General features: G+C 44.7%; 1 protein-coding gene across 4 annotated transcripts in view; it reads left to right on the top strand.

The window, feature by feature from the left end:
- Ikzf1 (IKAROS family zinc finger 1) overlaps nt 1–13,590 on the top strand; it is an 89,207-nt gene that overhangs the window by 17,658 nt on the left and 57,959 nt on the right. For all 4 annotated transcript variants that reach the window (XM_021210476.1, XM_021210475.1, XM_021210474.1 and 1 more), the window contains exon 3: nt 4,878–4,997. In XM_021210476.1, coding sequence (XP_021066135.1) covers nt 4,878–4,997 — 120 coding nt within the window. The remainder of the gene's footprint in view (nt 1–4,877; nt 4,998–13,590) is intronic.

The following is a 13,590-nucleotide window of genomic DNA, read 5'->3' as shown; positions in this document are numbered from 1 at the left end:
GTCTGCTAAGACTGGGGAGAAAGTAGGAAGGATTCATGTAGGAAGGTTGACTTGTTATTTTGGGTTTTTTTTCTTCTTTTTTCTTGTTTTGTTTCTCTTGCAGCCCTGGGGATGGAACCCAGGACTTTATTCATGCAAGACAAGCCACTGAGCTATAATCCTATCCTGGGAGTTAGCTTTCTTCATAAGAAATTGAGGAATATGTTACTGAGTCATTTCTTTTTCATAAGATGTTCAAACCTAGCAGTTTCATAGGATTCCCCTTAACATGTGCAATACTTCAGAAATACATTCCTCACTAGATCCCTGTCTTCAAGGCTCTTGTATTCTTCTTCCCTGGGGTGTACTCTAAATATGAACTGTGCTCTAATTGATGTCACCTACAGCATCAATCCTAGAGGTTGATGGTCATTGCTGATAGGAACTGACTGACTCGAGGGTGTGTCCAGCCTTATTACACTGTCGTCTATCAAGACCACACTGAGGTGCATCCTTTGGAGGTCCCTCACAAACTTTCTGATGGAAGCTAGTTTCCTGGTCTTTCCTTCATCAGAATTTTCAGATTACTCCTGCATTTTTGTCTGCCTTCTGAAGAAAGAGGCAGTCTAGGAGAAGAAGCTTGTGGGAGTTGAAAGACCAACTCCACGCCCATTTCTGATGGCAGCTGTGGGACCCAAGCCAATGCTCTTGCCTCCTGAACCATGGTGTGTCTCCTATAGCAGCAGGGACTCCGGCCAGTGAATCTTTGAGGCTCCTCTGGCTCACATCACCTGAACTCTGTATTTTATATTTTCTTAATGCTGTTTGTAATGTGTTTGTTGGAACGTGCACACAAAGAGTACACCCTGTAGACATACATAATCTGTGTAGAGAAGAGGAGCCTCATATATATTAAATAACAAAAGTATCCTACCTAGTTAATCATAGTAAATCACATTGATTGAGCACTTGGAATTACCCAAATAACGTCCTAAGCATTTTCTCATTTTTACCTTATAAAAACCCACTGAAGGAGGATGTAGTTACCTCCAAGTTGCAGGAAGCTAAGACTCAGCCTATAAGAAATTGACAGGAAGTCCCATAGGGAGCCAGACAGTTATGAGCCTACTTCAGCCCTAGGCTAGAAGCAACTTACTCTCCACAAGTGGTGGCTCTGTAGTGAGTACATCTATTACCCTGGAATTACTCTCCTTTAAGCCCCTCTGTATATTACAGGTGCATGCATTTGGGAGAGATTTCTAGAGATTTGCTGGGTAGCTGGGCAAATCATACATGAGACCTCATTTACTTTTACTTTCAGATTAAGGGCACAATTTCTTTAATTTGACCACAAATTTCTCAAAGACATACTTGACACACGGGCAAACAGGCAAGTTAAGTATAAATTGGTGTGATTATAATTTCACCAGAAGTGTTGTTTTCTAAGGAAGTGAAATTTTGCTTGCCTCTTCAGAGTCATTCCATTTGACTTATTAAGCATTTGCTATCTTGCTTTCTCCACCCGATTACTTGTGCTACCTGGTAAGGGTACCACATAGCCTATGCCTCTGTGGTGTGGTACAGGTTACCAAGAGTTTGCTTAACACGTTGGTGTTCACGCTCATGATTAATTGTCACCATGACCTGCTGAACCATGCCCAAATCATGAGTTCTAGCCTCTTGTTATACCTGAGGAGAGAATTCTAAAGTAGTGGCCATCTCTCCTTCCCATCAGCTCTCCAATTGCTTTAATCAGACCTATAACGCAGATTAATCATTGTATTCATAATTGGGGTGTGTTGGCTTTACCTAGCACTTGTTTTTTGTTTGTTTGTTTTGTTTTGTTTTTTTTAAGTAATGGTTCAAATGGTTAGTGGGGCAAAAGCCAATATGCACAATAATTTGGCCTATCAGAAAGGTTTTCACGAGGTGGTAAATTTTCTGCAGGAAGACCTCCCAGCAGTAAAAGAATGCAAAGGTCTTTGGGCATCAAGCACCCCCACCCCCAGAGTGATGGATGCCTCTGCAACAGAACTCACACTGGGGGCTTTTAGGCAAATCAGAGGACCTCTTAAAAACCATCAGTGAGCCAGGGTGAGGCAGGGTTGAATTAATGTCATGCTCTTGGCAGCCATGTGAATACATCTGGTTTTGTTCCTTCTGGTCTGATTTTGTACTCTATACTCCTATACACATGGGGACTGATCTGCTGTTCTTCCTTCTCCCTGTGTGGCTTCTTCTGCTCTGAGAGTTCCTATTGATCTGTCTGACCCACAGCGTTTTAGAATCACAATCCCTACTGTTTTCATTACACCATGTCCTTCATGTAAGAAAAGTACCAGGATATAAGATGCGACAGAGGTGAGATGGCCTTTTAATGTACAACTTCAGCCAGCTGTGATTCTTAAGAAGTCCAGCTGTTACTATGAACATCATCCTTAAGACAGAGTTGATTTTTGTCCTTTCAGAGATGGATCAGCCACACCTTTAAAATTGGGTAATCACAGATCTTTTTGCATGCAATTAACTCAGCATGAATTAGTCTGAGAATGTGGCATACTTTTATTGGCTAATCCTAGACCTTTATCACACATACCCCTCCCTCCAGCTCTAGTGTGGCATAGCATGTCCACAGACCCAGAAGTATCATGGATGACACCAAAGTTATTATACGGAAGACCATCACAACAGAACAAGTTAAAGCAATTCCATTTCTCCGTTTCCCATTCCCACTCAATATTAATGCCAGCTGGTGAATCACAGGTCGCCACTGCTCCACTCACTCTGTATGTGCCGTCTCATGTACCAGCCTCTTGGGCTATGGCTTTGTTGCCAGGGGCCCCACTCCCAATCTCATGGAGGCTCTTTTTATAATTATTTCTTTTTATGTTTTGAAGTTATAACTATCGTTTTCCTCTCCCCTCTGCTTTCTGGAGGTTATTTACTGGCTTTTCGGAAGGCAAGTGGTGTGGGTCTCTGCTCACCCAGCCTTTCACCTCCCCACTTCAATGTCTCTACATTATAAAGAAGATCTGTTTAACCGGATTTCTGTGTTTTATTATCTTTGAATACCTCCCCAACGTCCCCACACTTTCTGGGCTGTGACTCTGTAGGACTGTAAGCTGTCAAATTGTTCGTATACCTTCTGTATGCTCCTGGATAGAGGCTTTCCTTGCTTGTTGCAAAGATGAAAAGCAGAGCCACACATCTGCCACTGTGACTGTGGAGGTCTTCTATTTAGGGTGAGGGAGACAGTACTGACTACTGCTGCAAGATTCTAGCACAATGTGAACACTTTCAATCAGTCTCTTGGGCTTTTTGTTTTTCCTTGGGAAATTATTATAAACTTACCCCATCTTTAACTATTTATCTGGTATCAGCTATCCAAATATACCCAATAATGCTCTTTCTGAAAATATGCCAGTTGCTCTAATCAAGCTAACCTGGGATAGTACATTGTGATGTCTCTTTCTTAGCAATCGTAACACTATTCCCCAAAGTATGTCTTTGGTGCCTGTGCAGATTCTATTTTAAAGATTCCAGTAAAGCTTGTCTCATGTACTTATTTTACTGATCTTTTCTGGCTCCTAAAAATGTTTGTGCAGTTCTTCTGAGTTGATCCAATTTTCATACCAGGTCTGTTGGTGTTCTCAGAACAGTTTTACTCATTGGCACGTTGTTTACATAATGCTCCCAAAACGTCTGGGTTGGTGTTTGTTGGGAGGTCATTTCGCCTGTTGGGCCAAGTTGCCAACTCAGCGGGCACACATCTGGTAGCCTACGGTCAGGATCTTGAGCCGGACTTTCTTTTGTACGTAGCTACAGTGGGTCAGTCCGCATAGATTTAGGGTCTCACTGGCTGTTTCTCCTATGCGGTTTGAGCCTGTCGATCCCTTTAAATCAGCTCCAGAAAGGTGGACACTTTCAGAGCTCCAGCCACGGTGAGAAGAGAACATTTTTCTACCAGTGACAGCTTCACTGTGTCGACCTCAATTTCTCCATCCCGGAGCTAGACAAACTTCATTCTAACCCAGCCAAAGATTGCTAGAGAGATGGGATTGGGGGGGAGTGAGGGGACAACTGGAAGTAAGAGTGGCCAAAAAGCTATACCCACATGTGTGAGATTACCAAGTAATAACACAGGAGGCAGAGGGAGGGACCAAAAACAGCTGCATAGGCATGTGTGAGACTTTCAAATAATAGCAAAGAAGAAAGAAAGGCAGAGGAGGGGAGAAGGGGGAACCCTACTTTATGAAGTGTAATAAACTTTTATCTTTGTACGCTTTTGGGTTTGACAAAGCACGAGAAGAGCCTCGGAAATACAGCCACCATTAGCCCAGCAGTAACACTTCCAGAGATGCATACAGTGATGATCTTTAAGGATATGTCCAAAACTGACTGATAGGAGGTTCAGTGCGAAATTGCTCAGGTAGAGTCAAAACAATATATGGAGTCAAAAGAAGCAAAACAATGGAACTAATTCCTTATTACCCCCTATAAATACAATTGTAGAAATAGGTTTGTATCAACAAAGTGTATTGAGAATGTCTAAAGGCCAGTTGGCTTTGAAAAACATCACCACGTGGGCCCTATAATATATCAATATTTATGTAGTAATTGGTACCAGGAATAGCTAAGGTCACAGATATTGTTTTGCATTTTGTTGTTGTTTTCCTTTTGTAAATCTTTGTTCTCTTCTCTGATGTCTATTTAGTGCTTAGCAGTGATATTCATTCCTAGGAAGAGAAATATATATTTGTCCTAACAGGGAAGCATTAATTCAGAGCAGGTACCACTTCAGGCTGCCCTAGTGCCGTCAGGGTGAAGCCCAGGCAGTGAGGTTTTCCCAGCAGCTGACGACGCCTGCCAGAAACTCAAGCTCTGATTTGTGTCTGCAGGAAAGGAAAGCCCCCCAGTCAGTGACACTCCAGATGAAGGGGATGAGCCCATGCCTGTCCCTGAGGACCTCTCCACTACCTCTGGAGCACAGCAGAACTCCAAGAGTGAGCGAGGCATGGGTAAGTGGCTCACCCTGCTGTCCTGCGGGCTGTGGCATATGCACAGTTAGGAAATGGCTGCTGTCAGGGTAAGGTAGATGGGTTCATTCCCTCTTGTCCTCTGAGGTCAGTCACACAACAGGGTTTCCTCAAGTTGGGACTTGGGTGATCTGTTTTAATTGATGTGTTTATTTTTAAGGTGGTTTTCTGTTGACTACAGGTGATCTTGATGTTACTATGTGCTGAACTACATGAAACTATATGAAATACATTTGTATTAACTTAAAGGTCATTTTAAATCAAGGAATGCGGCCAGTGTTGGAGCATATAGATCTCCTTTGCTTAGTCCTGAAAGCACCCTGTATGATAGGGGTTCTTTTCAAAACATAAACACGTGGTCACAACCCGCCTGTGGTTCTCATCACCAAGCAAGAGGCTCATTCTGGGAAACAGAAGAAATTGTCCTTTGACCATGTCACACAGGGAGAGCCCCTACTTCAGAGTCAGGCTAAGGACTTAGTTCTTGTGGAGAAAGAGGTGGGCTTGCCCTGAAATTCCACAGCTGCTGTGGATCCTCTGCAGAATCGTCATGCCGTAGGTGTGATTTAAGGAACCGAAAACAAGGCTGGTTCCTGGAGAGCACGGAAGATATGTGTATTTCACGTGTTTTATAGATGAATAGGTCACGAGTGCTGTGGGCACCTTGTCCCTTTGGCCATGTAGTGTGGGTGGGGAGCAGGCTCGGCTGGCACTGCTGACTGGCTCCCTCACAGGTCTTTGCATCCTACATCAAGTGCTTAGTCCCAGGTGCCTTGGTATGGGCACTCCGTTGGGCATGTCATTTCAGGGTCTCCTCTCCCTGACTGTCACCGTGTACAATTCTCAGTTCAATTTCCTTTCAAGATGAAATTTAGAAAGTAATCATTTCAAACTTGAAAAATTAAAATGCCCTGGTAAACATTTTGCCTGGTTTGGCAGTCGTTGTTGACTTGGCCCTAAAGACAGAGGGAGGCTATTTGATGTGAGCCTCACAAACGAAGAGAGCAAAGTTTCTTGTGGACAACTAGAAGCCACAACATCACTGCTAGGAAAACTGAGAGCAAAAGCCCAGAGGACAGATAGTACATGGGAAGGAGTAAGAGGACCCACCATAGAAACACCCACATCCACACTACATGGTGGCCTCCTTTGCTTGTGTGATTGTTGAAGGAAATCCACCCATTTCCATATGTAGGCTATATATAGGCTGTAATTTTATAATGTGTAGAATATAACATTAAATAGAATGGGGTAATATGTAGGGGGTATTCACAAATTACAGGAAATAAAGTTGAAGCAATACTTCACCACACTGCCTTATGGAGTGGCTCATGAGAATCATGGATTCAAAAGGACAGGGGACCAGTAACCAGGAGAGTTTGGGGTGGGAGCAAAGGGCAACAGGGGGAAGCAAAAGTCACCATGGAAATGGAGGCAGTAAGAGCAATGTGCTCATACAGGAGGGCAAGTCTCAGAAGAGACACATCCAACATTCTGGTCCCTGACTGCAACCCTCAGGGCAGAACTTCTCATCTTCTCTGAGCCTCAGTTTTCCCCATGTGAGCAAGAGCAGCTACCGCATTCCCCAGAGTGGCTTTGTGGGCCAGATGAATAAAGCAGAAGACAGAATGGCAGACAGACTAAAAGACAGAGAAAGTGTGTGTTGTGCATCACAGGATTTACAGTCCTAGAGAAAAGGGATCCATGTGGCCTCGGTAGTAAGATGAAGACAGACAACAGAGCATAAGAAAGAGATGAGTCCGTTAATGAAAAACGGACCCATAAAACTCAAAAATTGAAAACAGCCAGAAGAGAGAGAAATGTGTTAGAGCAGGACAGTAACAAAGAGGAGACTGACTGCAGATTGAGAGTTCAAGCCTTTGGAGTGGCCAGCAATGAGGACTCAACAACTTGGGTCACTCAGTGGAGAGAGATGGGCCTGCTGCTGATGGCCGTGACCATGCCAGGAGGCTCTGGACCAGACAAGAACAGTTAGAAAACCAGCGGTGAGAAACTGGAAACCAGGCCCCACTGGTTAGTGGGTCACTCCCAGGATTAGAAAAGTTAGGGTTTCACACACTGCTGCTTTCTGTAATAATGCTGAAAGGACACCATAGATCTATGTATAAAAATTGGGACAATGACAGTCAAAGGCAGAGTAATACAAACACCATTACTGGACCTCCATTTTCTTCAAAGTCCGAATAAAAAGAAAAAACAATTTGAAGAGCCGCTTGTAGAATTTAAGTCAGACCCAAAGGAGAACTTTCTGGAAAGCAGGGATTTAGTCATGGAAATGGTCTACTTAATGGCGTTGTGGCGTGTTCTTCTGAAGTTGTCTCTTTAATAATGAGAGAACTCTCAGCTCTCTGAAGTGGTTGTATCTGAAACCATCTGAAGCTGACAAAGCACTCAGTTGACCTCTTCTGGCAAACCTGAGTTTACCAAGTCTCAGTTGTTTGCTGGAGGGAGGGCAGAGCCCATTGCACTGACACAGAACTCTAGGGCCTCGTAAAAGCCTTCCTGTGGATGTGGTCCAGGCTGATGTCCAGAGAGCAGATGGGCAACTGTAAAGAAAAGTGATGGCTCAATGCTCTACTCCTTTGCTCAGTAATACGTCTTCCTTCTTTCTAGTGAGTTTCCCCCTGGTTTGGGTTTGTTCTTGCCAATTGTGGCCTAGAAGAGAACAGAGCTGCGCTGCCCTTCCCAGCTGGCAAGCTGGGGATTGTGGCCAAACGGTGGTAGAATCCAGAGCACCACTCTGTGTTTGAATGCAACCATAGGGAAGCAGGGGCAGAGAGAGACGGGAACCCAGAATGCAAGGTGGAATTCCAGGCTAAACGCACAAACACCGAGAGAAAGCCAAGCCACTGTGGGGCTTAGCAGAGTCCAAGGGAAAAGCCATGGGAAGGTTAGGCCTGCCCAAGGCTGAGCTAGAGATGAGATGTTGCTAAGCAAGGAAGGCTAGATCCATGACTGAGCACTGGACAATCTGTGTAGAACCCAGACAGAAGGAGAACGAATTGAACTCTGAGAGGGTGCCTTTTAGGATATGCACCCTTCAGTCTCCCTTTGAGTGTATCTTAGTCTGATATTCATCTGATCCTATACAGCCTCTCAGTGAGCACTGAGTGCTTACACCTAACAATTGCTCTCCTTAGCTTAGATGAGAAGAGAGAAAACAGATACAAAAGAAAATCTACATTTTTCATTTTTCTAGGAATCCTGAAATAATGAAGTGTATAAAAATATTGATCTTGGTTTTTATTTTGTTTGGCTGTCTCCTCCTCCTCCTCTTCCTCCTCTTCTTCTTCCTCCTCCTCCTCCTCCCTCTCTTCCTCTTCTTTTTTCTCCTCCTCTTCCTCCTCTTCCTCCTCCTCCTCCTTCATTTCTTCTTCTTCCTCCTCCTCCTCCTCTTCCTCCTCCTCCTCCTTCTCCTCCTTCATTTCTTCCTCCTCCTCCTCCTCCTCCTCCTGCTCCTCCTCCTCCTCCTCCTCCTGTTCCTTCTCCTCCTCCTCCTCCTCCCTCTCTTCCTCTTCTTTTTTCTCCTCCTCTTCCTCCTCTTCCTCCTCCTCCTCCTTCATTTCTTCCTCCTCCTCCTCCTCCTCCTGGATTCATTACATTGATGCAGCCATGAGGGCAGGGCTGAAGCAGGAACTATAAGCAATCATTTTAAGTTCTCACTGCATATAGGCAGTGTACATATTACTGTGTCACATGAGAGCATTTAAAAATATATTGTCACATATTGGCAACTAATTGTCCTGTGCCAGTGTCCTCTCCCATGGGTGCCTGTGGGTAGCAATAAGTTTTGGTTGGCATACAAAATCTGGGATTCACTGTGGCATTTTTTAAACATACTATGGCACCAGGCTTATTCGCCCCATCACTGCCATCAGCTTTAGGCAGGCAAGGATGGGTCCTCAGGATAGAGAGCAGCCATGAGATTCTAGGCCTGGGAGAGAGAAGAGGGGCTGGAGGGAGGTTTTTAGGACTGAAAGAGAGACAGCAAGCTTGGCTGGCGAGTGGGCAGCCAGCTTCAAGTACGGATGTGAGCCCAGTTATCTAATCAGCAGCCAAAGGAAGTTGTTTTTAATCAGTGAAATGCATCTCTTCTGAAGCGATAGCCCCACTTCAGCCTGGAAGGAGCATTATCTGGCAGCATCTGAGCAGCTGCAGCAAGTGCAGGGACTGGAGGTGCAAGCAGGCAGCTTCTCCAGCCTCGGGAGCTGCCACCGCCACTGAGTTTCTCCTTTCTGGAGATGACTGAAGTATGTAGGTTGGCTCCCTGTATGCCTTGATTTCTCTTTCTCCCTTCCTTGCCCCTCTTCAGAGCTCAATGTAGCAGAGCAGGTCTGTCAAATTCGATACTGTTCATAATGTAACTTACTATCCCTGACTTGGAATGCTTGTAAGAGCCGCTGGTACTCCACCATAGGCATAGCTGAGCCAACTGAGAAGTATGCCTTTTTCATGGATTTCTCAAAACACGAGACGGTAAGCAGTGGGACTTTCCCACCCTCCTTCTCTTCCCATCAGAGGAATGAGAATTGCAGGCTGCACTCAGGCCTTTGGCCTTCTGCATCTCCCTTAATCTGTCAACCGGTAGGAATCACAACGATCTTCACAGACCGTCCTAACAATTGGCTATTCCTGAACTTTGAAGGGACTCTGCATATCACCTGTCATCGTGGATTGGGCTTGGGTGTACACAAGGAGAAGGAATCTAAAGCCATTCCTTGGAGGAAACAGAAACTCAAATGTGTTAGTCAGCACCTGTGTGTGCGTGCTTGCTTCTGTGTATATGTATGGGTATTATGTGTTGTGTGTATGATGGATGGATGCGTTTGTGTGCATGCTAGAAATGTATGTGCTAGTTTATGTGTTCCTGTGTGTGGCATGTGCAAATATGTGTATATTTATTCATATCTATAGTATATGTGCACATAGATATGTGATTTTTTAATTTATTTATTATTATTTTCTTTATTTACATTTCAAATGCTATCCTGAAAGTTCCCTATACCCCACCCCGCCCCTGCTCCCCTACCCACCCACTCCCACTACTTGGCCCTGGCCTTCCCCTGTGCTGGGTCATATAAAGTTTGATATGTAATATTTTTATGCATGTGTGTTTGATACATAAATATGTATGGTGTATTAGGGTATGAATTTGTCAGGCATGTAAAGAATGTGTATACATATGTATGTGCTGTGTATTTATGGTATGTTTGTACATGTTATGTATACATAAGGCATATGGTATATGGTATGTGATGTGTAGTATATATGTATATCTGTATGGTATGTTTGTCATGGTATATGTGTGGTATGTCTGTGATATTGTGTATATCACAGAGTGTATGGGTATGTTATGTTTATAGTGTGTATCTGTGATGAGTATGAGTATTTGTATGATATGTAGCAGTGTTTGAGTAGTGTGTCTGGTATATGTTTGGTATGTGTGACTTGTGTTGTATCTATGCTTGTGCCATGTGTGTGGTGTGTATGTGTGTGGTATGTACGTATGTGGCATGTATGTGTGTGGTATGTGTGATTTGTGGAATATATATGTAATATTATGTCTCTGTCTTGTGTGTAGTGTTTATGTATGGGGTATATATGTGGTGTATATAAGTTTGGTATGTGTTATATGTGTATGGTATGCAGGGAGCTTGTATGTGCTGTATATGTATATAGTATTCATGTGTGTAGTTGAACAATTTGTGTAGTAGTATGTTGTACACACTGTGACATGTGTGTTTGTGACATGTATGGTAATGTGTTGTGTGTTATGAGATAAAAGTGTGGCTGTTGCTTTTTCTACACTTACAGAAATTATGTTAGGGTATATGAAGGTACACTCTGCATGACATGGGAACATGTGTAGACATTAGAAGACAACTCATAAAAGTCAGTTCTCTTTGTCCACCAAGTGGGTCCCAGGGACTGAAGTCTGATCACGAAGCTTTGCAGAAAGCACCTTTACCTACTAAGCCGTCTCACCAGCTCAAATTCGCGGGTCTTGACAGTATGCCATGGCTATTTTCTTGGAGATTCTGGCTTTCAACTAGATGCTTTACAAATAGTTAGAAGCCCTGGTTCTGGTGTGTCCTAAGCTCGCCAGCGCTGCAGTGACTGCCATCTCTGCACCTAGGAGATGAGGGTTCACCTTACCTAAGCAATACATGAAAATTATATCCTGGCATGGAATTCACCCAGCCAACATCAATGATTTTGTTAATGGCATAATGTTAATGTCAATAACTCGTGTTGTGCCAATGACAAAAACTACATATCATCTCAGTTGGGCAACCCTTTGCCTGAGATTCCATTTGCAAGTGACATGGGGCAGAAGCCTGGACACTAAGCCTGACATGAAATCACACCCTGGGTTCCAGCAGAGGACAACTCCAGGTCTCTGAAAGAACTTCACTAACTTCCTGTCTGAACCATCAACTAGAACTCCTGGGCATAAGAGGCCTAAGCCAGCTTTGCCAGGCCCTGGTGGAGAGAGAATGGAGACAAATAAGCTAATGTGTGGAGAACATGGCTTCCCACTTTGGGCTAGCCTCTTCCTGTACACAAAGGTCAGTCACTCTACAACCCACTTACTGCCTTGTATTTGTAGACTGCTGACCATGAAATCCTGAAATTTCTTTAGTATCTGACCCAAAACAGATCCCAAAGCACAGCCCTACCCCAACCCCTGCTGAATTCATTTTAGCACTTGTGTAGATGTTGTTTGGGTCAGCTCCCAGCTTTATTTAGGTTGTCTGGACCTCAGAGATAGAAACTCATCCCAGAAACCTTTAGTGGATAAGATGGGCTCCCTGCTGCCTTGGAAACCTTGACAACTAAAGAAAGCTGTGGTGCCTGTGTTACGACACAATGATAAACTCACAAGAATATGAGTTTTTCATAGAGAATATATTCAAAGAATAAATAGTGTGTCCTAACTGGGCAGAGGATTGGGGTTCACAGAAGGGCTCAGATTCCTGGAGCAGCTGGTATGCGCAGGAGTATGAGAGGGAGCCAGGCCTATTTTGACTATGGAATGAGTTGAGGAAAGAGGGAAGAATGTTTAGAAGCAAAAGAGTAGAGGCATAAGAGGACTCCGGCATCTTGATCTGGGGTGTGATCAGCGGTGCTGGCAAGGGGCCAGGTGATAGCTCCAGCTGCTTTACAGAGTAGAGTCTGTTCTCACGATAGCAACTGTTGGGAGTCTAGGTCTCAGAGAAGGGTGTCCGAACCTGTGTCAGCAGGCAGAGTGAGTAAGGAGAAGTCAGGGAGAGATGGGGTTTGTCTACTGACTTGGTATAGGTCCACGGGTGTAGTGACAAACTACAGTGATTGTGGCAACAGTGATAGTAATCCAATGCTGATTAGGATAGAGACGTGATAGTTCTGATCCAGGGAATTAGCTGGGATGTAGGGATGGAAGGGGCAGATGTTCCGTCTGTGCATAGAGTCAGCTACGTGAGACAAGAGAGTGGACCCTTGGAGGAACACTAGCCTTTAACTGTAGAGAAAAGGGGTAGAGGGGAGGAGACAGAGAACAAGTCCTGTGGTTCAGATGAAATTTCTCAGAAGAATTATAGGATGGAAGCCACAGAAAACACACGTGACAAAAGTGAGAAAGGTCAAAGAGAACTTAGTCAGTGCCCTACAGGGAGAATTTGGGCCAGTTGTGCATTTCCCAAAAGTAGCTCAACGAGTTGCAGGCAGAAGCCAGACTGGCAAGGAAGCCAGGCTGATGAACAGGGAATGGGAGGGTAGCCATGAGGGAGGGTGGGCAGATCAGAAAGGATGGGAACATGAGCTGAGAGAGATGCTGGCTGGAGGGGGGGGTTTCCTGGCTGATACTTTAGGATGAGAATATTTAGGAGGCAGGTGTGGTGACACATGCCTTTAATTGCAGAAGCTGGAGAATCTCTCAGTCGGAGGCCAACCTGTCCTTCAGAGGGATTTCCAGGACAGCCAGGGCTACACAGAGAAACCCTGTCAAAAAAAAATAAAATTACAGGAAATAGGAAGGACTGGAGAAAGATAGGCTGAGCTAAGAGGAAACTTGGGAAGCAAGCAGGGTGGGTCTCCCTCTCTTTGGGTCTCTCTTCAGAAAGCTTGACCCAAAACAGAGCTTCCTGGACCCTTTAGGTTTTTTTTCTCCATCTTCACACCTCATCCCACAGATAGAATTGGCCTGGATAGATCTCCCTGAGGGATCCTCAGCATGTTTTCCCCTAAGGGAGAGCAGTGTCCCAGCAGTATGGATGGAATCATGGTGTTGCCTTATTGGGGATGAAAAAGGGAGAGGAGCTGTCAAGCAAGTGTATTCTAAGAAGAAACATGGCAAGATCTGATGCTCCGCACCTCACTGTTTTAGGGTACTGATTCACAGCAGCACAGCTGCTGTTCAGGGCAGGGGGACAGAGCCTTCGTGGGAGGCTGTCCCTGCCACATTGGCCAGTAGTGCTACCCCACCCAGGTCTCTGTGATACCCACATGTCCCCATACAGCTCCCAGGTGAGAAGCTGACTCAGATGTCATCCGCACTTCCCTCAGCGTTCCCACA

Source organism: Mus pahari, chromosome 13, assembly GCF_900095145.1.
Source record: "Mus pahari chromosome 13, PAHARI_EIJ_v1.1, whole genome shotgun sequence".
NCBI classification, from domain to species: Eukaryota; Metazoa; Chordata; class Mammalia; order Rodentia; family Muridae; genus Mus; species Mus pahari.
Note: the sequence above shows the minus strand (reverse complement) of the source record. Positions and strands in the feature narration are given on the sequence as shown.